Source organism: Acomys minous (assembly GCF_964271855.1).
Source record: "Acomys minous genome assembly, chromosome: 16".
Classification (NCBI taxonomy): domain Eukaryota; kingdom Metazoa; phylum Chordata; class Mammalia; order Rodentia; family Muridae; genus Acomys; species Acomys minous.
This window is the reverse complement of record NC_140498.1, coordinates 64376400-64394717: the sequence shown is the minus strand read 5'-3', so window position 1 is coordinate 64394717 and position 18318 is coordinate 64376400. Positions and strand designations below refer to the sequence as shown.

Below are 18318 nucleotides of genomic sequence, written 5' to 3'. Positions count from 1 at the left end.
GCCAGCAGGAAAAAAGTGGGCCTTCACCCTGCTTACTTCAGAGGAACTTGGTGACAGGGTGGCTGGGAAGTGGTGTGTCCCTTGGCTACGGCTCAGATACGTCCATAAGTGTCACCTGGCCAATGGCAGGCCCTGCATTTCTGAGGGCGTCCTCTCTCCTGAGTTCTGCACCCCACCAAAGCATGTGTAGTAATGCATCTCATACCCATTGTGCCTTTAAAAAGAAAGTGCTAGAAAAGCATAGTGGAACTAGTACAGAGACTGTAAGGCAGCTGCCTGCTGCTCTTGGGTTTTAAACCCTGAACACAGAGGCGTGTGCAGTTCTCTTCTCTGGGAGGCAGCATGGACGTGTTGGCATCTTACCACACAGAGACAGTGCACACTGTACCTGATGCAGGGGCGTCACCAGGTGATAGGTAGGACTCTTTGGCTCCTTTAGGATTTTGCAGGGCCACTGTCACATGTGGTCCAATATTATGTGGTATGTACTGACTTTATAATGGCTGCTTTCAAATCTTTCTTTTGAGACTGTAGCCCTGGTTGGTCTATAACTCAGTATATAGTGGAGGCTGGCCTGAAACTCAGAGATCTACTTGCCTCTGCCTCTTCAGTGCTGGGATTGAAACATTTTACCACTGCTCCTGGCTAATACTTCAGTGTTTAGAAAAGATGAATTTATATTATGTGTATGAGCCTTTCTTCTAAGTGAACGCCCAAGCGATTCTTTTTTACCCCCTTTTGAGACAACATCTGGCTTTGTAGCAAAGAGTGGACTCTAACTCAGGGTCCTCCCACTCATGGTCCTCCCACCTCGTCCTCCTCCTCCTCTGGTTCCATGCATGCGTCACAGCACTCTGTTGAATGGCTCTTTGGAGGTCAGCCTTGAATGTTCGGTAGCTTACAGGATAATTTGCAGGAGTGACCTCTCCTACCGTGTGGGTCCCAGGGATTGAACTTGGCTCCTTAACCCATTAGACCATCTTGCCAACCCTAAATGCATTTTAAAATGATGTACATATAGGGTGATGTGCCAGGTAGTATTCTGATCCGTGTGCACATTGTACAGTGTTTACGTCAGGTTAAACATGTCTTCTCAAAACACTATTTTCTTATGGAGAAAATATTTAGAATCCTTCTAGCTCCTTTATTTACATATATAATATTATATGTATAATTATATTACGTGTATATTTTTTGAGATAGGATTGCTCTATATAGCCTCAACTGTTCTGGAACTCACTACGTAGACTAGGCTGGCCTCATACTTACATAAATGCGTTTGCCTCTGCCACCCAAGTGCTGAGATTAAAGGCCACGCTCTTTCAGAGGTGCAGAGTGTTGTTGAGTCACCCCACCCTGTAGCGGTGTACCTTCAGAACTTGTCATCTGCACTGAGCAGCCTTTCTCTGTCCCCCACATTCTCCCCAGCCTTGGACATAATTTTTGGGTTCAACTTGTATGAGGTCAGCCTTTAGGAGTACCCATGAGTCCCTGTCTCAAAAAAAACCAAAAAACCAAAAAACCAAAAAAACCAAAAGAGTACCCATGAGTGAGGCTGTGGAGCTTAGCTTTCTCTGTAGCTCATCTCACTTAATGCTGTGATCCTTTTCCAAAGGACAGGACAGGGTCCCCTTCTTTGTAATGGTTGAGGGTGGTATCCCACTGTACTTATGTACCACATTTTGATGAACCAGTCATTTGACGGACACTTGTGTTACTTCTGTGTCTTGGCTCTTGTGAATTGTTCTGTGTTGAACATGGGAGGAATGCAAGCAACTGTGTGTGTGTGTGTGTGTGTGTGTGTGTGTGTGTGTGTGTGTGTTGTCCTGGGAATTAAAGCCAGAACCTCAGGCCTGCTAGGCAAATGTTTGATCACTGAGTTGTGTATCTAGCTTGCAATTTCCTATGTGTGTGTGTGTGTGTGTGTGTGTGTGTGTGTGTGTGTCCCACGTGTATGTGGATACCCGTGGATTCCAGAAGAGAATGTTGAATCCCCTTGAGCTGGAGTTACAGGCAGTTGTGAGCCACCTGTGTGGGTGCTAGACTCAGGCCCAGAGGAAGAGAAAGACAGAAAGCTTAACTCTGTTACCCCTGCCATAGCTGATTTTAACAGTAAATTTTAGTACGTAATTCTCTTTATTAGATTTCAAATTTTTAAAAAAATATTTAATTTTAATGTGCTTTAGTATGAGAGTGTCAGATCTTGGAGTTACAGACAGTTGTGAGCTGCCATGTGGGTGCTGGGAATTGAACCCAGGTCCTTTGGAAGAGCAGGCAGTGCTCTTAACCACTGGGCCATCTTTCCAGCCCCTAGATTTCAAATCTTAATTTACTTAATCCTTTTAACTCAGAAGCATCTGAAAGGATTGAAAATTACTGTCAGCTCTGGAAATATTGAGATGCCATTATGAGTGTTGCCAGCTCTTATAGAGGACCTGGTTCCAGCTCACAGTGGCTTTCAACTCCAGTCCCAAGGGAATCCCTGCCTCCTTTGAAACTTGCATGCATGTGGTGCACATAAAAACTCATGCAGGTGCCAGGTGTGGTGTCGCATGCCTGTAATCCCAGCACTCAGGAGGCAGAGGCAGGTGGATCTCTTGAGTTCGAGGCCAGCCTGGTCTACAGAGTGAGTTCCAGGACAGCCAGGGCTACACAGAGAAATCCTCTCTTGAGGGAAAACAAATACACAAACAAAAACATGCCGGCAGATACAAGCACAAAATAAAAATAAAAACAAAACCCTTATTTTGTGGTTTCCTTTGAGATTGTTAGGTGAATTGTTTGTTTGCTTGTTTGTATTTCAAGACAAGGTGTCCCTGTGTAGCCTTGGCTGTCTTGGGCTCACTTCGTAGACCAGGCTGGCCTTGAACTGACGTTATGTGAATTTAGAATGAAAATATGCATATAATTTACTGTGCCTTTTCTTTTCTTTTTTTAAATTGCCAACTAGAATGTCACGTCATCTCCTCAGTATTCTACATTCCTGGAACACATCATCCCCCGATTCCTTACGTTTCTCCAAGATGGAGAAGTCCAGTTTCTTCAGGAAAAGCCAGCCCAGGTAATGTGTTAACAGCAGCGGCGAAAAATAATGCCACACCGGTGAACAGATAAATCAAAACCATATAATACAACCAAGGAATGAAAAAGGTGCTGCCAGTGAGGTAGCCATCCAGGCCCATCGGCTCGTTGGCGTCATTCATCTTTTCTGTGTTACGTTACTTGCATCTGCCAACCAGGGGTGTCTGTATCTGCGGATTAGTTCAACTGGGCACAAAAGAGGGCTGGTGAGATGGCTCAGCAGGCAAAGGTAGACCTGAGTTCAGTCTGGTGAGACTCACATGCTAGAAGGCGAGCATTGACCCTACACCTGCTCCATGATACACATGTGCATACATGTAAAAATCAATTTAAAAATTCATATTCAGTTGTACACAAAAGAGAATAGATAGTTTGACATCACTTCTCAGTACTTCTAATCACCTGAACATTATTTATCTCAGTTTTTTCCATTTCCGGCCAGTTTTGATTTTTTTTCTCTATGCATTCCACACATCCCCTTTTCCATCTTGAATATTTTAAGGGAGATTCACTATCCTATTGTTTTTTCTCTGTCAGCTTTTCTTTCTTTCTTTCCTTCCTTCCTTCCTTTCTTTCTTTCTTTCTTTCTTTTTTTTGGTTTTTCGAGACGGTTTCTCTGTGTGTCCTTGGCTGTCCTGGACTCACTTTGTAGATCAGGCTGGCCTTGAACTCCCAGTGATCCGCCTGCCTCTGCCTCCCAGGTGCTGGGATTAAAGGTGTGCACCACCACTGGCAGCTTTTATTTCTTAAAAGAATTTGAAAAAAAATTGTAGTGCTGATGAGATTTGTTGCTCCGTGGAACATTTTTCGGTTGTACCATTTTTGTGAGCTTAAGTGTATGACCAGCCTCCTAGTTCTGAGCTGCCCTGCAGGATCATAGAGGCGGCAGGATCACGATTGTGCATGGTGGCGAAGATGAGCAGTGTCAGGGGAGACTGCAAGTTAGTTATTTTGTATTTTCTACTTTCTCCCCCATCCCCCACCCCCTTTCTCTTTTGAGACAAGGTTTCTCTGTCCTGCAACTTTCTTTGTATACCAGGCTGACCTTGAACTCAGGTCTACCTACCTCTGACTCCAAGATTGCTGGGATTACAGGCGTGTGCTGCCACCACCAGGCTTCTCTTTTCTCTTTTAAGGATCCCCCCCCCCCCCCAGTTAAAACTTAAAAAGAAAATTGTGTATCTGTGTTTTGCCTGATGGTGAATTTATATGTTTCAAGCATGCCTGAGGCCAGAAGAGGGTGCTGGTCTCTGGCACTGGAGTTATAAGTGGCTGTGAGCCACAGTGGGTCCTGGGAATGGAATCCAGGTTCTCTGGAAGAGCAGCCAGTTTTCTTAACCACTAAGCAGTTTCTTTAGCCCAAAAGATGTATTTAAGTTGTTTCTAAAGATTTATTTATTTTATGTATATGAGTATGCTATCTTCATATCCACCAGAAGAGGGCATCAGATCCTATTACAGATGGTTGTGAGTTACCATGTGGTTGCTGGGAATTGAACTCAGAACCTCTGGAAAAGCAGTCAGTGCTCTTAACTGCTGAGCCATCTCTTCAGCTTGATGTATTTTATTATGAATTATATGTCTCTGTGTGCATGTGCATAAACACTTGTGAGTTCAGGGTCTCTTGGAGGTCAGAAGAGAGTGTTGGATCCTTTGGAGCTAGAGTTAAAGGTAGCTGTGACAAAGGCTCACAAAGTTGTAAAAAGTACTGGAGTTTATTTGTTAACTTGGTTGTGGGGATACTGAAGATTTGCGCACATGCTGTGGGGTACATATAAATAATTGGCAGGTGTTCTTCTAAGGTCTTGTCAGATGGTGGTTGCTGATGCTGGTACAGGCATCCATGTGATGTGTGTGTAAGGTTAAGCAGTGAGATCCTAACTTTGGTGTCTTTTACATTTATCTTTCTCTGCCAGCAACTACGGAAGCTAGTACTTGAAATACTCCACAGGATACCAACCAATGAGCATCTTCGTCCCCATACGAAAAATGTTCTCTCGGTGATGTTTCGATTTTTAGAGGTAATCTTTGAGAATTCTCTTAATAGCTGTATTTAAAACATGTTGTGATTTTTCGTATGATAATTATCCAGTAGCAGTCCATGCTCCACCAAAGATCTGCTTAAATGAGTGAAAATTTTCTTAATGTTTTTTTTCTCCCATCTTTGTTTAATTCAGAAAGACTACTTAATTGAAGATTTTTTTGTTTTGTTCTATTTCTCTCCTTTTGTTTAAGTTATTATTTATTTATTTTTATGTGCATTTGGTCTTTGGCCTACATGAATGAGTGAGGGAGCCAGATCCATTAGAACTTGAGTTACAGACAGCTGTGAACTGCCGTATAGGTGCTGGGAATTGAACATTATAAAAAATTTCATATTTAGGCTCCTCTGGAAGGGCAGCCAAATGCTCTGAACTGCTGAGCAATCTCGCCAGCCCCTTTTCTTTCTTTCTTTTTTTTTCAGATAGGGTGTCATAGTGTAGCCATGCTGGCCTGGAACTCCCTACGTAGACCAAAGTGGCCTTCAGTTCACAGAGATTCCCTAGCCTCTGCCTCCTGAGTACTGGGATTTAAAATTTTAAATGTATGCCCAGACACCTGGCTCTCTTTTTCTTTTGAGGCAAGGTCTGACTATGTGACCCTGACTTGTCTGGGAGTTTCTGTGTGGACCAGCTTAGCCTGCCTCTGCCTCTCGAGTAGTGGGATTAAAGGTGTGTGCTCTGATGCCCATCAAGGCCTTAGCTTCATAGGTGATTGCATTTGTTAATCTTTTTGGTCTCTCCTGTCTTGACGTGCTCAGAATCCCACTGAGCCTCGGGCTTTTGGGAAGATAAGGACGTTAGGGGATAGACTTGGGTTCTTACCTCAGCTCTGTCGTTCCTGGCTGACCGCATTAGCTGCATCAGGTGTCTGAGGCTCCGTGACCCCGAGGGTAGGATGTGTCTGGTCCATCCTCAAAGAGCACAGCACTGGCTTACACTTAGCACCCCATCCAGGCCACAGTAGGTTCCCAGTAGCTGCTGTGTCATTGTTGGCCTTTCGTCAACATGGCTTGAGCACCCCTTACCCCACATAACTTTTTGTTGTTGTGTTCCAGACAGGGGCTCTCGGTGTAGCCTTGGCTATACTGGACTTTGTAGACCAGGCTGGCCTCGAACACACAGGTATCTGCCTGTCTCTGCCTCCCCAAGTGCTGTGATTTCAGGTGTGCGCCACCATGCCCAGCTTACTCCACATAACTGGGGAATGAGAGTGTTTGGAATTTTTATTTTATTTTGAGTTTTGGAATGTTTGCGCATATATATATATATATGTGCTTTAGGGATATAGTCTGAGCCTAAATGTGAAGTTTTTAAAATAATGTCATTGGCACCTTCTGCAGATAGCCCGAAGGTTATTTTATGCAGTGTTTTTACCTTGTCTGTTTGTTTCAGCTATGAGCCATTACATGAAGTCAGGCGTAAACTTTGCCTGCACTGGTATCTTGCAGGTGCTCACAAGGTTTAGGATTTTAGAACAGTTCAGGTTGTAGGCTTTTGGGTCTGGACTGAACAGCCTGTATTTCTGAGCAGTGAACTACTTTCTGTTGTTTGCTTCAGGTAGGATGCCGTTTAGTCACCAAAGCATCAATTCAGGTTGTCATGGTGAACCTCGCTAATACCAACACTTGGGCCAAGGAGGCGGGCAGCTCTCAGTTTGAGGCCAGCCAGGATTACACAGTGAGACCCTGTTAAAGCTAAAACATTAGTTCAGGACTGGGGAATGCATCTCTGCTGGTAGAGTGCTTTCCTAGCATGCCTGAAATCCTGGGTATTCCATTGTAGGTACCACATAAGCCAGGCTAGGTGAAGCGCACCTCTTACCCCGCCAGCATTCAGGAGTTGAAGGTCGTCCTTAGACATGTAGTGGGTGCCAGGCCAGGCCTGGGCTACATGACACAGTCTGTGAGAAGGAGGGAAGAGGCAGTGTAGTTCATGGCATGACTGTCCTCTGCCAACTGCTGTTCACCTGTCTGAGTTATTCTAACATGTTGTTGGGATGCTGTTCACATGGTCCTACAAAGACCTTGGCTCTTTCTGTCTAGACAGCTGTATCTTGCAACCGTGGTTTTCAGCTATTCAAATGTAAGCTGGTTGATGCAGGTGTGTGGAAGAGAAACTTGCAGAAAGTGTGTAGACTATTGGTTTTTTGAGATGGGGTCTCACTGTGTACTCTGGGTTGGCCCGGAGCTCACTGTACATCAGGCTAACCTCAGACTTAAGGAAGCTGCCTGCCTCTGCCTCCCAAGCACGCCATTATGCTCATTGACACTTTGTCTTTACCCTTGAGATGAAAATGTCTTCAGAAATATAACTTGATTTTTTGTTTTGTTTTGTTTTAAAGACGGAAAATGAAGAAAATGTTCTTATTTGTCTAAGAATAATTATTGAACTGCACAAACAGTTCAGGCCACCAATCACGCAAGAAGTAAGTTGTTCATTACATTTATTTATTTGTTTGGGTTTTTGTTTGTGTGCGCACACATGTGACATGGCATATGCATGGTAGAGAAAATCTTGGGGTAGGGGGTTGTTCTCTCCTTCTGTCATGTGGGCCCCAGGAATCAAATTCAGACTGTTAGGCTTGGTGGCAAGCACTGTCCCCTTCTGAGCCGTCTCTCTGGCCCTCACCCTTACTTGGGTTGAATGAACAAGACCTGTGTGGAGAATAGAGCCTGAGCTGGGAGGAACTGTGTCTGCACTCCTCCCTGCTCCTGTGCAGGGTTCTGTGAGGGCATTTTCATGAAGTATGTGATGCGCCTTGAGCACATTCCTGCTCTGCTCCACTGCTCCCCCCTCTTCGAGCTGTCTTGATGATTTGTGTTCGGATGAGTGCACAAACAGCTTCCTGAATTTTCTCAGTAGTTGGAGGGTTGTGGGTCAGCGCAAAGTCTGTGATGGACTGGAAGTTGCAGCCATTTTCTTTGGGGTAAGGATTAAAGGGAGTTCTGAAGTTGGAGCTAGGTTTGGATCTCAGTAGCCTAGTAGCAGAGCAACACTGGGTGAGCTGTAGGTTTTGGGAGCCGCATTGTAGCTGGGTATATGTGTATGTAGGTGTCCATGTCACATCCCTTGGAGGTGGAGTTACGGGTGGTTGTAAGCCAACCCACTGTGGGTGCTAGAAACTGATCCTCTGATAGAGCAGGAACTGCTCCTAATCCCTGAGCCACCTCTCCAGCCTTTGTGTGTGTGTGTGTGTGTGTGTGTGTGTATTTATTTATTTTTTTAATGAGTATTTTTCTAGATATTTAAAATTTTATAAGCTTTTTTTCCTTTTTTTTCCCCTTGTTTTTGATTTTGTTTTTCAAGACAGGGTCTTTCTGTGTAGTCCTGGCTATTCTGGAACTCTGTAGACCAGGCTGGCCTCAAACTCACAGAGATCCTCCTGCCTCTGCCTCCTGAGTGCTGGGATTAAAGGCGTGTGCCTCCATGCCCAGCTTCAATTATTTTTTTCCTCAATGGCTATTGCCAAGTATTTCTTGTATATGATTCAGGTTATTTAATTAACTAGGCTTGCAGAAGCCGAGCTACTGAGTCAAAGTACAGTTCCACTGTTTGACATAGGTGTCCCCAGGCTGGCTCCTGCAAAGGCTTGTTGCTTTGATTCCCTTGATAGATAAGAATCTATTCTTGCACCATCTCAAGCTTTATGTGTTTTTTAATTTTATTTTTAAAGTATGTATGTGCCTTCTTGTCCATATATGGTGTGTGGGTGTGTGTCGCGCGTGTCATCTGAAGTCAAATAAGGGTGCTGGATTTCCCAGAACTGGAGTTCCAGAAGGCAGCTCTGAGCTACCAGATAATGTGGGTGCTGGGAATCTGATCTGGTCCTCCACAAGAGCAGCTGGTGCTCTCAGTTGCAGGGCCATCTCTCCAACCCTCAATTCACTACCTTCTGAAGAGCATAAATGGCCTTTCCTTAGCTTTCATCCTTTGCCTATTTCTTTTTCTCTTGAAAAAAATTTTAATTTATTATAATTTATCCAGATTATTTCCTGATTGTTATCCCCTTGAAAGAAAACTCAGACTGAACAGTGAGGTCCCTCCAAGAATTGAACTTGGTTTGCTGGATTCAGAGTCCAGAGTGCTAACCATTATACCACGGAACCTACTCCTTTGACTATTTCTAAAATAGAAAATTGATTTCTGTTTGTCATGTCAGTGTCTGTCTTTTCTTCTTCTTCTTCTTCTTCTTCTTCTTCTTCTTCTTCTTCTTCTTCTTCTTCTCCTCTTCCCCCCTCCTCCTTTCCTCCTCCTCTTCCCTCTTCCTCCTCTTCCTCTCCTCCCGTTCCTCCTTCCCTTCCTCTTTCCCTCCTCTTCTTCTTCCTTCTCCTCCTCCTCCGTGCCCACTGTTCATTTGTATTGTGCATGATAGTCCCTTTTTAACTGAAGAAGTACCTAGGGGCGGGGCGGGGTGTGAGTATGCCTAAGCTCGTGTGTGGAGGTCGGAGGACAACTCTGGCGCATCTTCAGGGGTCAGTGAGGTTACCAGCTGAGCCGCCACTGGCCCTGTAAGTGTGTTCTTACACTCAGGTGTTTCTGTCTTTTGTTATTTTTTTAGATTCATCACTTTTTGGATTTTGTGAAGCAGATTTACAAGGAGCTTCCAAAAGTAGTGGTATGTTTTTGTTTGCGTTTGGGTTTGCTGCTTATATTTATTTGTTTGCCACCTTTCCGTAAGGGGATTTGGAGCAGTTTAGTTGACGAAGTCCTGGGGTGGCGTTCCTGGCTTTAGGATGGGAAATATAAGCACCGCAAGAGGCACTGCTTGCCATTGGTGTGTTCTTTCTGCGTAGAACCGCTACTTTGAGAACCCCCAGGGCATCCCTGAGAACACGGTGCCTCCACCGGAAATGGTCGGCATGATCACGACACTAGCCGTGAAGGTCAACCCTGAACGCGAGGACAGCGAGACCCGGACGGTGGGTGTTCCTCCCCGCTTCCTGCTGCTGACCGCTGCGTCGAGCTTTGGGTTCTTCTTTCCCCAAATCTGTGGCTCCTCTATGTGGTAGAGAAGAAAATGAGATAACTTAGACCATTTGGGGGTTTTTTTTTTCTCCCTTTTTCTTTCCTTTACCCTGGAGGCCTAAGCCTAGGGGGTGAAGGTGAGCCCCCAGGGACAGGTGTTGCCCGGCTGTAAATACCAGCCTGCTGAGGAAACCGGGCTCTCCTGCTGGCAAGAGCCGCAGATGAGGCACAGGGCAGAGAGGTTCTGCTCTGCTGGAAGTCCTTTGAAGCTACAGGTAAAATGGAGGCTTCTCTGGGCCAGAGTGAACTAAGATGATGCTCCAGTGCCACTCTGGTTTCCCGACTCTGTCGAAGTTCACGAATCTTCACCCTTACCTTGTTTTTCCTATTATTATCTGGAAACCAGGGACTTGTGCTTTGCAAAGGCAATGCAAGTGTTGCCTGTCACGTACGGGATAAGTGGTGACTTTTTACCATGACTCACTCTTGGAGCTTAATTAAGGAAACAATGTTTTACTGGGGCTAGGGGCCTATGTTCATTGGGGGAATGTTTGCCTGCATACAGAAAGGCCCCTGGGTTCGATCCTCAGCACTAGATGGGCTTAGCGCTGTCTGTGGTCCATTCCTAAACCCAGCATGAGGGAGGCGTGGGATCAGTTGACGGCTGCCTCAGCTACACAGCACGGTGGATGCCTGCTTGGGCTCCATGGGGCCCTTACTAGCCTAAAGAAAGAAACGGTAGCATTTGTACTTATCTGAGCCAAGGCTTCAGCTTATGCTGAAGAGAACCAAACTGAATTTTAAGCAAAGCTTGCACCCTATGCTCTCTTTACTGTTTGCTTATCTTTTCAGTTCATTGCTTGCTGGTGGTTTGCACCATCCCTCTTTCATCTTTTGAGAGCCCTTAATAAGCTCACTCAGCTCTCTTGTATATAAATATTAAATAAAACCATTGGGCTAAATTGGACTCCGAAGTTTTTCTTGTCCTTTTACGTCAAATAGTGGCTTAAAAGCTGGGTAGGTTGCTAGGCTGGGCCTTTATTCCCAGCTCTCTCGAGGCAGATGCAGATGGGTTTCTCTGAGTTTCAAGTCATCCTGTCTTGAAAGAAAGAAGGAAAGAAAGAAAGAAAAGCCAGCTAGTTAGATGTTGTATTACATGGCTGAGGCAGGAGGATTGCTGTGAGTTACAAGTTCACCTTGGCTAAATAGTGATTTCAAAGCCAGCCTAGGTTATGCAGTGAGATAACTGGGCCTAGTGGTGCATGTTCCCAGCATTTTGGGATGCAGAGGCAGGAGGATCACTGCAAGTTTGACGTCATCCAAGTGTATGTAGGGAGACCCTCTTGTCTCCAAACCAGGCTTCCTACCCTCACAAGAATATCCACAAACCCCAGATTTCTCAGGTGATGAATATTGGGTTTCTTCCCAAGATTTTGTCTCCTATGAAGGAAACACTTCTGTGTGCTTAGTTTGGGCCCCCCACAGATGCTTGTAAGGAGCATCAGTGTCTCTTCATTGTGGTGCTCGGTGGGACTGGCTGGATGCTTGTACCACAGAGCTGATGGCTGCCTCTTCTCTCTGCATCTCACAGCATTCCATCATCCCACGAGGATCCCTTTCACTGAAAGTCCTGGCCGAGCTGCCCATCATTGTTGTACTAATGTACCAGGTGCGTGTACCCCTTAATAATTTTTGTTGTTTTTTTTTTTATGTGAAAGTTTGTAACTGGTCTTTGCTACTTTATGGGTTCTTTTTCCCACCCTTTATCCCCTCAGTTTCATCCCCTGTTGTTAGATAGGAGAGAAAGAAGGATTTGGGGTGTGGCGGAGGGAGATCTTTCTTGTTTCTTCTTTGAGTACAACTATTAACAAACTACAATGAATGACCACCAACCCCCTCCTATGGGACCCCAATGTTTATATACCTATTAAAAAGTTCCCAGAATTCCAGGTGTGACACGTTCCCAGAAACTCTCTTCAGCCGTCAAAACCATGCCTCTGCCAGAGCACCAGGCAAATCATAGCTGCTGTGGACAGTCCGAAGCAGCCCCACATTCCCACACCTGGAATTAAAATGAAAGTATATTCTTGTAATAGTTCTGTGTTTTTTAGACCAAAATTCCAGAATTGCCAGTACAGAAGTTCATGTCTATTTTCCTTCAGCGCTTAAGGTGTACAGGGACCCCACCTGCTCTTGGGTGCAGAGCATGCTGCTGTCTCTGTGGTAGGCAGCCTCCTTCTGTGGTACACGACTGTAAAAGCACTAACGTCTGTTTCTCTTCAGCTGTACAAACTGAACATCCACAATGTCGTTGCTGAGTTTGTGCCCTTGATCATGAATACCATCGCAATTCAGGTGTCTGTACAGGCCAGGTGAGCTTTCCTCAGAGCGACTGAGCGGATGGCACAGTGATGTCGTAATTGCTTATTACCCCCATTCTTGAGATGTGAGAACTACGTGAGTTACAACGCGTGCATGTTTTGACTTCTTTTAAGCTCCTGCTGAAGCAGTGATGGCTATGATGACTCTAGTTCCTTTATACATTTCCTGTTAAGTTGTATCCATCCTGTGTGACTGCAGATGTGCACGTGCGTGTCCATGCCATAGCATGCGCTGTGGAGGTCAGAGGACCAGCTTACAGGAGTCAGTTCTCGCCTTCCAGCTTGTGGGTCCCAGGGACTGAACTCAGGCTGTCAGTCTTGGCAACAGCTGCCCTTGCCTGCTGAGCCATGTCACGGGCCTCTTAGTTCCGTAGTTGAAAAGATGCTACAGCCGTTCCCAGAGCTTGTATTAAGCGCTCAGGTGCTCTGAGGAGTGCAGATCATGCAGCATGGGTGATAGGGGTCCGCCCTGGGAACCTGTGGTACGGTTTGGTTTGGGCCTTTTAGAACTTCGATGCTATGTGATTTTATTCCATCTTTAAAAATTATGTGTACGTGTGCATGTCTCTGTGTGGGTATGTGTACTTGAGTACAGTGCCCATGGAGGCCAAAAGATGGCTCCCGATTCCCCTGGAGCTGTCGTTCAGGAGGTTGTGAGCTGTCCAGCATGGATTCTGGGAACTGAACCTGTGTCCTCTGTAAACAGGAAGTGCTCTCAGGTGCTCTGAGCCTCTCCAGTCCTCTTTCATGTGATTTGAAACTGCTTTGAAGTTTGATGCCTTTATATTTCTGTGGTGCTTCTGGTCTGTGTGTAAATGAGAGAGTGTCAGTGCTTAGTCTTGTTGTAGGTGTTTAATTCCAAGTCACCTAAAGGACTAATATCGGGCTTATATTCACTTCCTGCCCAGGCAACATAAGCTTTACAACAAGGAGCTGTATGCTGATTTTATTGCTGCTCAGATCAAAACGTTGTCATTTTTAGCCTATATCATCAGAATTTACCAGGTAAGTTTCCTGGCTTGTTGAGCTTCTTTTCCCCCCAGTGTGTGTGTTTGTGTGTGTGTGTGTGTGTGTGTGTGTTTGTGTGTGTGATGTATTTGTACTTATGTGTGTGCCGAGGCCAGAGGTTGATGTAGGGACTCTTCCTCCATCACTCCCCACCTCTTTTGTTTTGAGGCAGGGTATCTTAAGGTCAGCCCAGAGCTCGCTGCTGTGCTCAGTGTTGTCAGCAGCCTGCCCGGGATCCTGTCTGCCTTCCTAGGGTGGAGTTACTGCAGCCTTGCCCACCCAGAGTTTATGTAGCTTCTGGAGATCTGGTCTCTGATTCTCTTACTTGCATGGCAAGCATCTTAGCCTGTGAGTTTATTTCTCCACCCTGTTTTTGCTATATTTTACATACAATAAAATCCATTTTCTATAAATGTGTCCTTTAATTGACTGTTGCTTCCAGTCAGCCCATTAACATATAGAAGGTTTCTGTGTCCCATACCCCCACCCCTCCCCTTAGCAAAGTTTCATGTTTGTCCTGGCCTTTCCAGGCCTTTCCATGCCTTTTTTTTTTTTTTTTTTTTTTTTTTTTTTTTTTTTTTGCGACAAGGTTTCTCTGTGTAGCCCTGGCTCTCCTGGACTCACTTTGTAGACCAGGCTTGCCTCGAACTTACAGCGATCCACCTGCCTCTGCTTCCCCAGTGCTGGGATTAAAGGCGTGCGCCACCAGCCACCACTGCCCGGCCTCTCCAGGCCTTTTCTGTTTTGTAGGCAGAGTCCCCCGTGTCTCCCGTGTGCTGTCTGTAGCCCATGTCTGCCTTCTTTCACTAGGCAGGCGTGCGAAGACGTCAGCCGCGTTTCATCACTGCTGAGCCACTTCTCTTAAATCAGAAGGAAAGGGAAAGGGGCCTCAGCTCCTGTCATTTAGGCTACATGTTTGTTTTTCTTTAAACATTTTATTCTGTGTAGTTCTCTGCTTCCTCCTTTTTGGGGTTCTGGGGCTCTAATTCAGGTTGCTGGGGGGCTCCCTCCCCCACACCCCAGGGATCCTTGGCTACTGGTCCTGGAGGGCAAAGAGGAGCAGAGGTTGGAGAGTAAGGAGGGGGGAGGGGCAGGGGGCAGAGCTCAGATGTCTGTGAGTATGCCGGAAATGACCTTCCAGCATCAGCTTCAGCAAGATTGCTCCACTTTATTCGGAGTGAACAAAGGCTGCATAGTTCTTGGGGAGTGGGAGGAGGGTTCCTTGGGTAGGTGCACACTGGAGATAGCAGGGCCAGGGATGCTTTCTTTGCATTTGGCGGTATAGTCCAGACAGATGAACGGGAACGCAGAACGTAATTATCCTATAGGTGCAGGGGAGAGTGCTAGCAGGGAACTGGGCCAAAGGTCATATTCCACATATGGTTAGAGGTATCTGTGCCTAAGGACACTCTCCAGATGAGGTCAGTCAGAGAGCAGAAGGGCCTGCTGGCGCCATGCTCAGAGAGGCTTTCCAGACTTGGTGGACTGCAACCTTAAACCACAGGGTCTCCAACAGCATGTCACCAGGCTTGCATGGCAGGTGCTGTTACCTACTGAGCTGTCTTACTGATGGACTCCATCCTTTTCTTTGCTTGGTGTGGCCTCACTCCGGCCTGGTTGTCATGATTCACTATGGTAACTGGGCTGGTCTCCAGTGTGCAGTGATCCTTGGCTTCAGCCACTCAACACTGGAATTGCAGGCTTTGAGCATCAATACCTGGCTTGAGCTATGTAATTTTTAATTGTATGTACATTGTTAAATGTAATTGAATGTAATTAATTCTCATGTAAGCAGTTAAGGATTGTCCTAAATGGTGAAGTGAATATAATTCTCTGTAACTTTGTAAGTGTCTAACAGTTGTTTTAAAAATAAAAACCACTTTTGATTTTATAAACACATTTTATGAGACATAGTCTCACTACGTAGCCCAGGCTGGCCCTTAGCCCACAATCTTCAATCTTCAGAGTGCTGGGTTATGGGCGATTACCATCATGACCAGATAAATGAAGGGTCAGGAAGAGCTGTTAGAATTGTCAGAGTTAATATCTCTGTTTTCATTCAACTCATGTTACTGGGATGACTAAGTAGAAGATTGATTAATTAATTAATTTTAATTTAATTAATTTATTCAGATTACAACTCAGTTGTTATCCCATCACTTGTATCCTCCCATTCCTCCCTCCCTCCCACTTTCACCTTATTCCCCCTCCCGTAGGTCTAGGACCGAGGGGGACCTCCTCCCCCACTGTATGGTCATAGGCTATCAAGTCTCATATTGGTAGCCTGCTTATTCTTTCTTTGAGTACCACCAGGGCTGTCACTATGCAGCCTTGGCTGGTCTGGAACTTGTCAAGTAGACCAGGGTGGCCTCACAGACATCTGCCTGCCTCTGCCTCCTGAGTGGTGGAATTAAAGGTGTGAGCTATCATGCCTGGCATTTACTTATTTTAAAAAGGTGTGTGCGCACGCATATGAAAGCCAGAAGAGGGCATTGGATCCTCTGGAGCTGGATGACCTGTCCATGGGTGCTAGGAACTGAATGGGGGTCCTCTGGAAGAGCATCAAGCACCCTTAACGGCCAAGCTATTTTTATTTTATTTCATATTTTTGGTTTTTCGAGACAGGGTTTCTCTTTGTAACTGCCCTGGCTGTCCTGGACTCACTTTGTACACCAGGCTGCCCTCAAACTTGCAGAGATCCACCTGCCTTTGCCTCCAGAGTGCTGGGATTAAAGGTGTGAGCCACCACACCAGGCTCTGTTTTCACTTTCTTGAATGAATCTAACTGCTAATTAAATAAAGATTTGAGTGTCCTGGACTCAATTTATAGACCAGGTTGACCTTGAACTCACAGAGATCTGCCTGCCTCTGCCTCCCAAGTGCTGGGCCCAGCCAGAGTATTTTTTAAAACAGGCTTTTACTAGGAAGTAATGCATATTCACTATTTAAATTTGTAAAACAATAAAGCAATACAAACACTGCATCCTCTCTTATGCCACATGGAAGACCATCTGCTTATGTTGTGGTACTTTTCCCTCAAAATGACACTGGCTGTATGGTTGTGGGTACACAAATACACACTAAAACCTTTTGGGTGGTGTGTTCTTGGCTTGATGCTTTGTGGTAGCACTTGGGTGTCTGTGCAGCCCCCCCCCCCCCCCCCCCCCCGTTATGACTGTTGTCTTCTTTGCCGTGACAGGAGCTAGTGACCAAGTACGCTTCGCAGATGGTGAAAGGCATGCTGCAGTTGCTTTCCAATTGCCCAGCAGAGACGGCACACCTCAGGAAGGAGCTTCTCATCGCGGCCAAGCACATCCTCACCACAGAGCTGAGAAACCGTAAGGCTAGCTTTTCTTTCAAGGCCTGTGTAGCCTCTGCCATCTGTAGAGCAAGGCTTGCTGACTTCCTGGAGGTTCTACCTGGTCTTCCGCATGTTCTTTCCTTATTGCTGTCCTGGGTCTTTAATTTTTTTTTTTTTTTTAATACTTACCTTTTTACTTTTATGTGCATGGATGTATGGGTGTTTCACTTGCATCTTTGTATGTCTATGCACTACAGCTGTGTCTGTGGTCTGCAGAGACCAGAAGAGGGCTTCAGATCCCCTCAGACTGGAGTTCCAGGCAGTGTTGAGCTGCCATGTGGGTGCTAGGAATCATCTTCTACTGAACAGACTCTATCTAGTTCTCTCCTCTCTTCCTTCCTTTTTCCCTTCCCCTCCCCTTCCCTTCCCTTCCCCTTCTCTTCCCTTTCCCTTCTTTTTCCCTTCCCCTCCCCTTCCCTTCCCCCCCTCCCTTCCCCTCCCCTCCCCTCTCCTTCCCTCCCCCTCCCCTTTCCTCCCTTCCCTTCCCTTCCCTCCCTTCCCCTCCCCTTCCTTTCCCTTTCCTTTCTTCCCCTCCCCTCTCCTCCCCCTCTTTCTTCTTTCCAGTTTTTTTGAAACAGGGTTTCACTGTGTAGCTCTGGCTCAGATCATGATCTGTAGACCAGGCTGGTCTCGAACTCAGAGATCCACCCGCCTCTGTAAGTGCTGGTATTAAAGGTGTGTGTGTGTGTGTGTGTGTGTGTGTGTGTGTGTGTGTATTACCATGCCTGGTTAGCTCTCTTTTTACTAAAGATTTATTTTTATTAATTGTTTCTGTGCATGCTAGGGTGGTGGGCTGTACATATGAGTGCAGGTGCCCGCAGGAGGCCTGAGGCATGAAATGTACTTAACTTTAGAACTAAGCTGGCTGTGTGCCAGGCTGTTCAGAGTCTAAATGTCCTGTGGGCTTGTCATCCATATTCTTAAGAGATCAATTCTCTTATCTCTTTCGTACGACTGTGCTGTCTCTCCAGCCTGCCTTGGTCAGAACGACTGAGCCATCTCTCCAGCCTGTCTTGGTCAGTTCTCTAACACTGAATATTACCCTCACTGTGTCTTTGTGGGCAGGTGGCTTGTGTGGCCCAGCAGAGCCAGCGTCTCACCATACAGGGCCTTTCTGGGCTTTTCTGTGCCCTTTTCTTTGCACAGGCCTTAGGCTGACCACTGTAAAAGGTTTGCGGAGTCTTTAATGTTCTCATGTGTTTCCTAGAGTTCATCACCTCCATGGAGAAGCTGTTTGATGAATCCATCCTGATTGGCTCTGGGTACACAGCACGGGAGACACTCAGGTACAGCATTATTAGACCCAGGGTACAGGCCTGCTGGGTGTGATTGCTAGGGACAGGATCACCTGCGCTTAGCATTGGTAGGGCCTTTAGCAATGCAGGCCACTGTGCCCTACTCACCTATTGGCTTTAGAATGGGAGCAAGTATGGATGACCTTAGGTTGTTAAAAAAAACTCCTTTTAAAAACATTTTTGGG

General features: G+C 46.0%; 1 protein-coding gene across 14 annotated transcripts in view; it reads left to right on the top strand.

The window, feature by feature from the left end:
- The window catches only part of TRRAP (transformation/transcription domain associated protein), a 103430-nt gene that overhangs the window by 7247 nt on the left and 77865 nt on the right, over positions 1–18318 (top strand). For all 14 annotated transcript variants that reach the window (XM_084762499.1, XM_084762496.1, XM_084762494.1 and 11 more), the window contains exons 4-13: positions 2951–3061; positions 4998–5102; positions 7465–7548; positions 9682–9738; positions 9917–10042; positions 11680–11757; positions 12372–12460; positions 13378–13474; positions 16677–16815; positions 18046–18124. In XM_084762499.1, coding sequence (XP_084618625.1) covers positions 2951–3061; positions 4998–5102; positions 7465–7548; positions 9682–9738; positions 9917–10042; positions 11680–11757; positions 12372–12460; positions 13378–13474; positions 16677–16815; positions 18046–18124 — 965 coding nt within the window. The remainder of the gene's footprint in view (positions 1–2950; positions 3062–4997; positions 5103–7464; positions 7549–9681; positions 9739–9916; positions 10043–11679; positions 11758–12371; positions 12461–13377; positions 13475–16676; positions 16816–18045; positions 18125–18318) is intronic.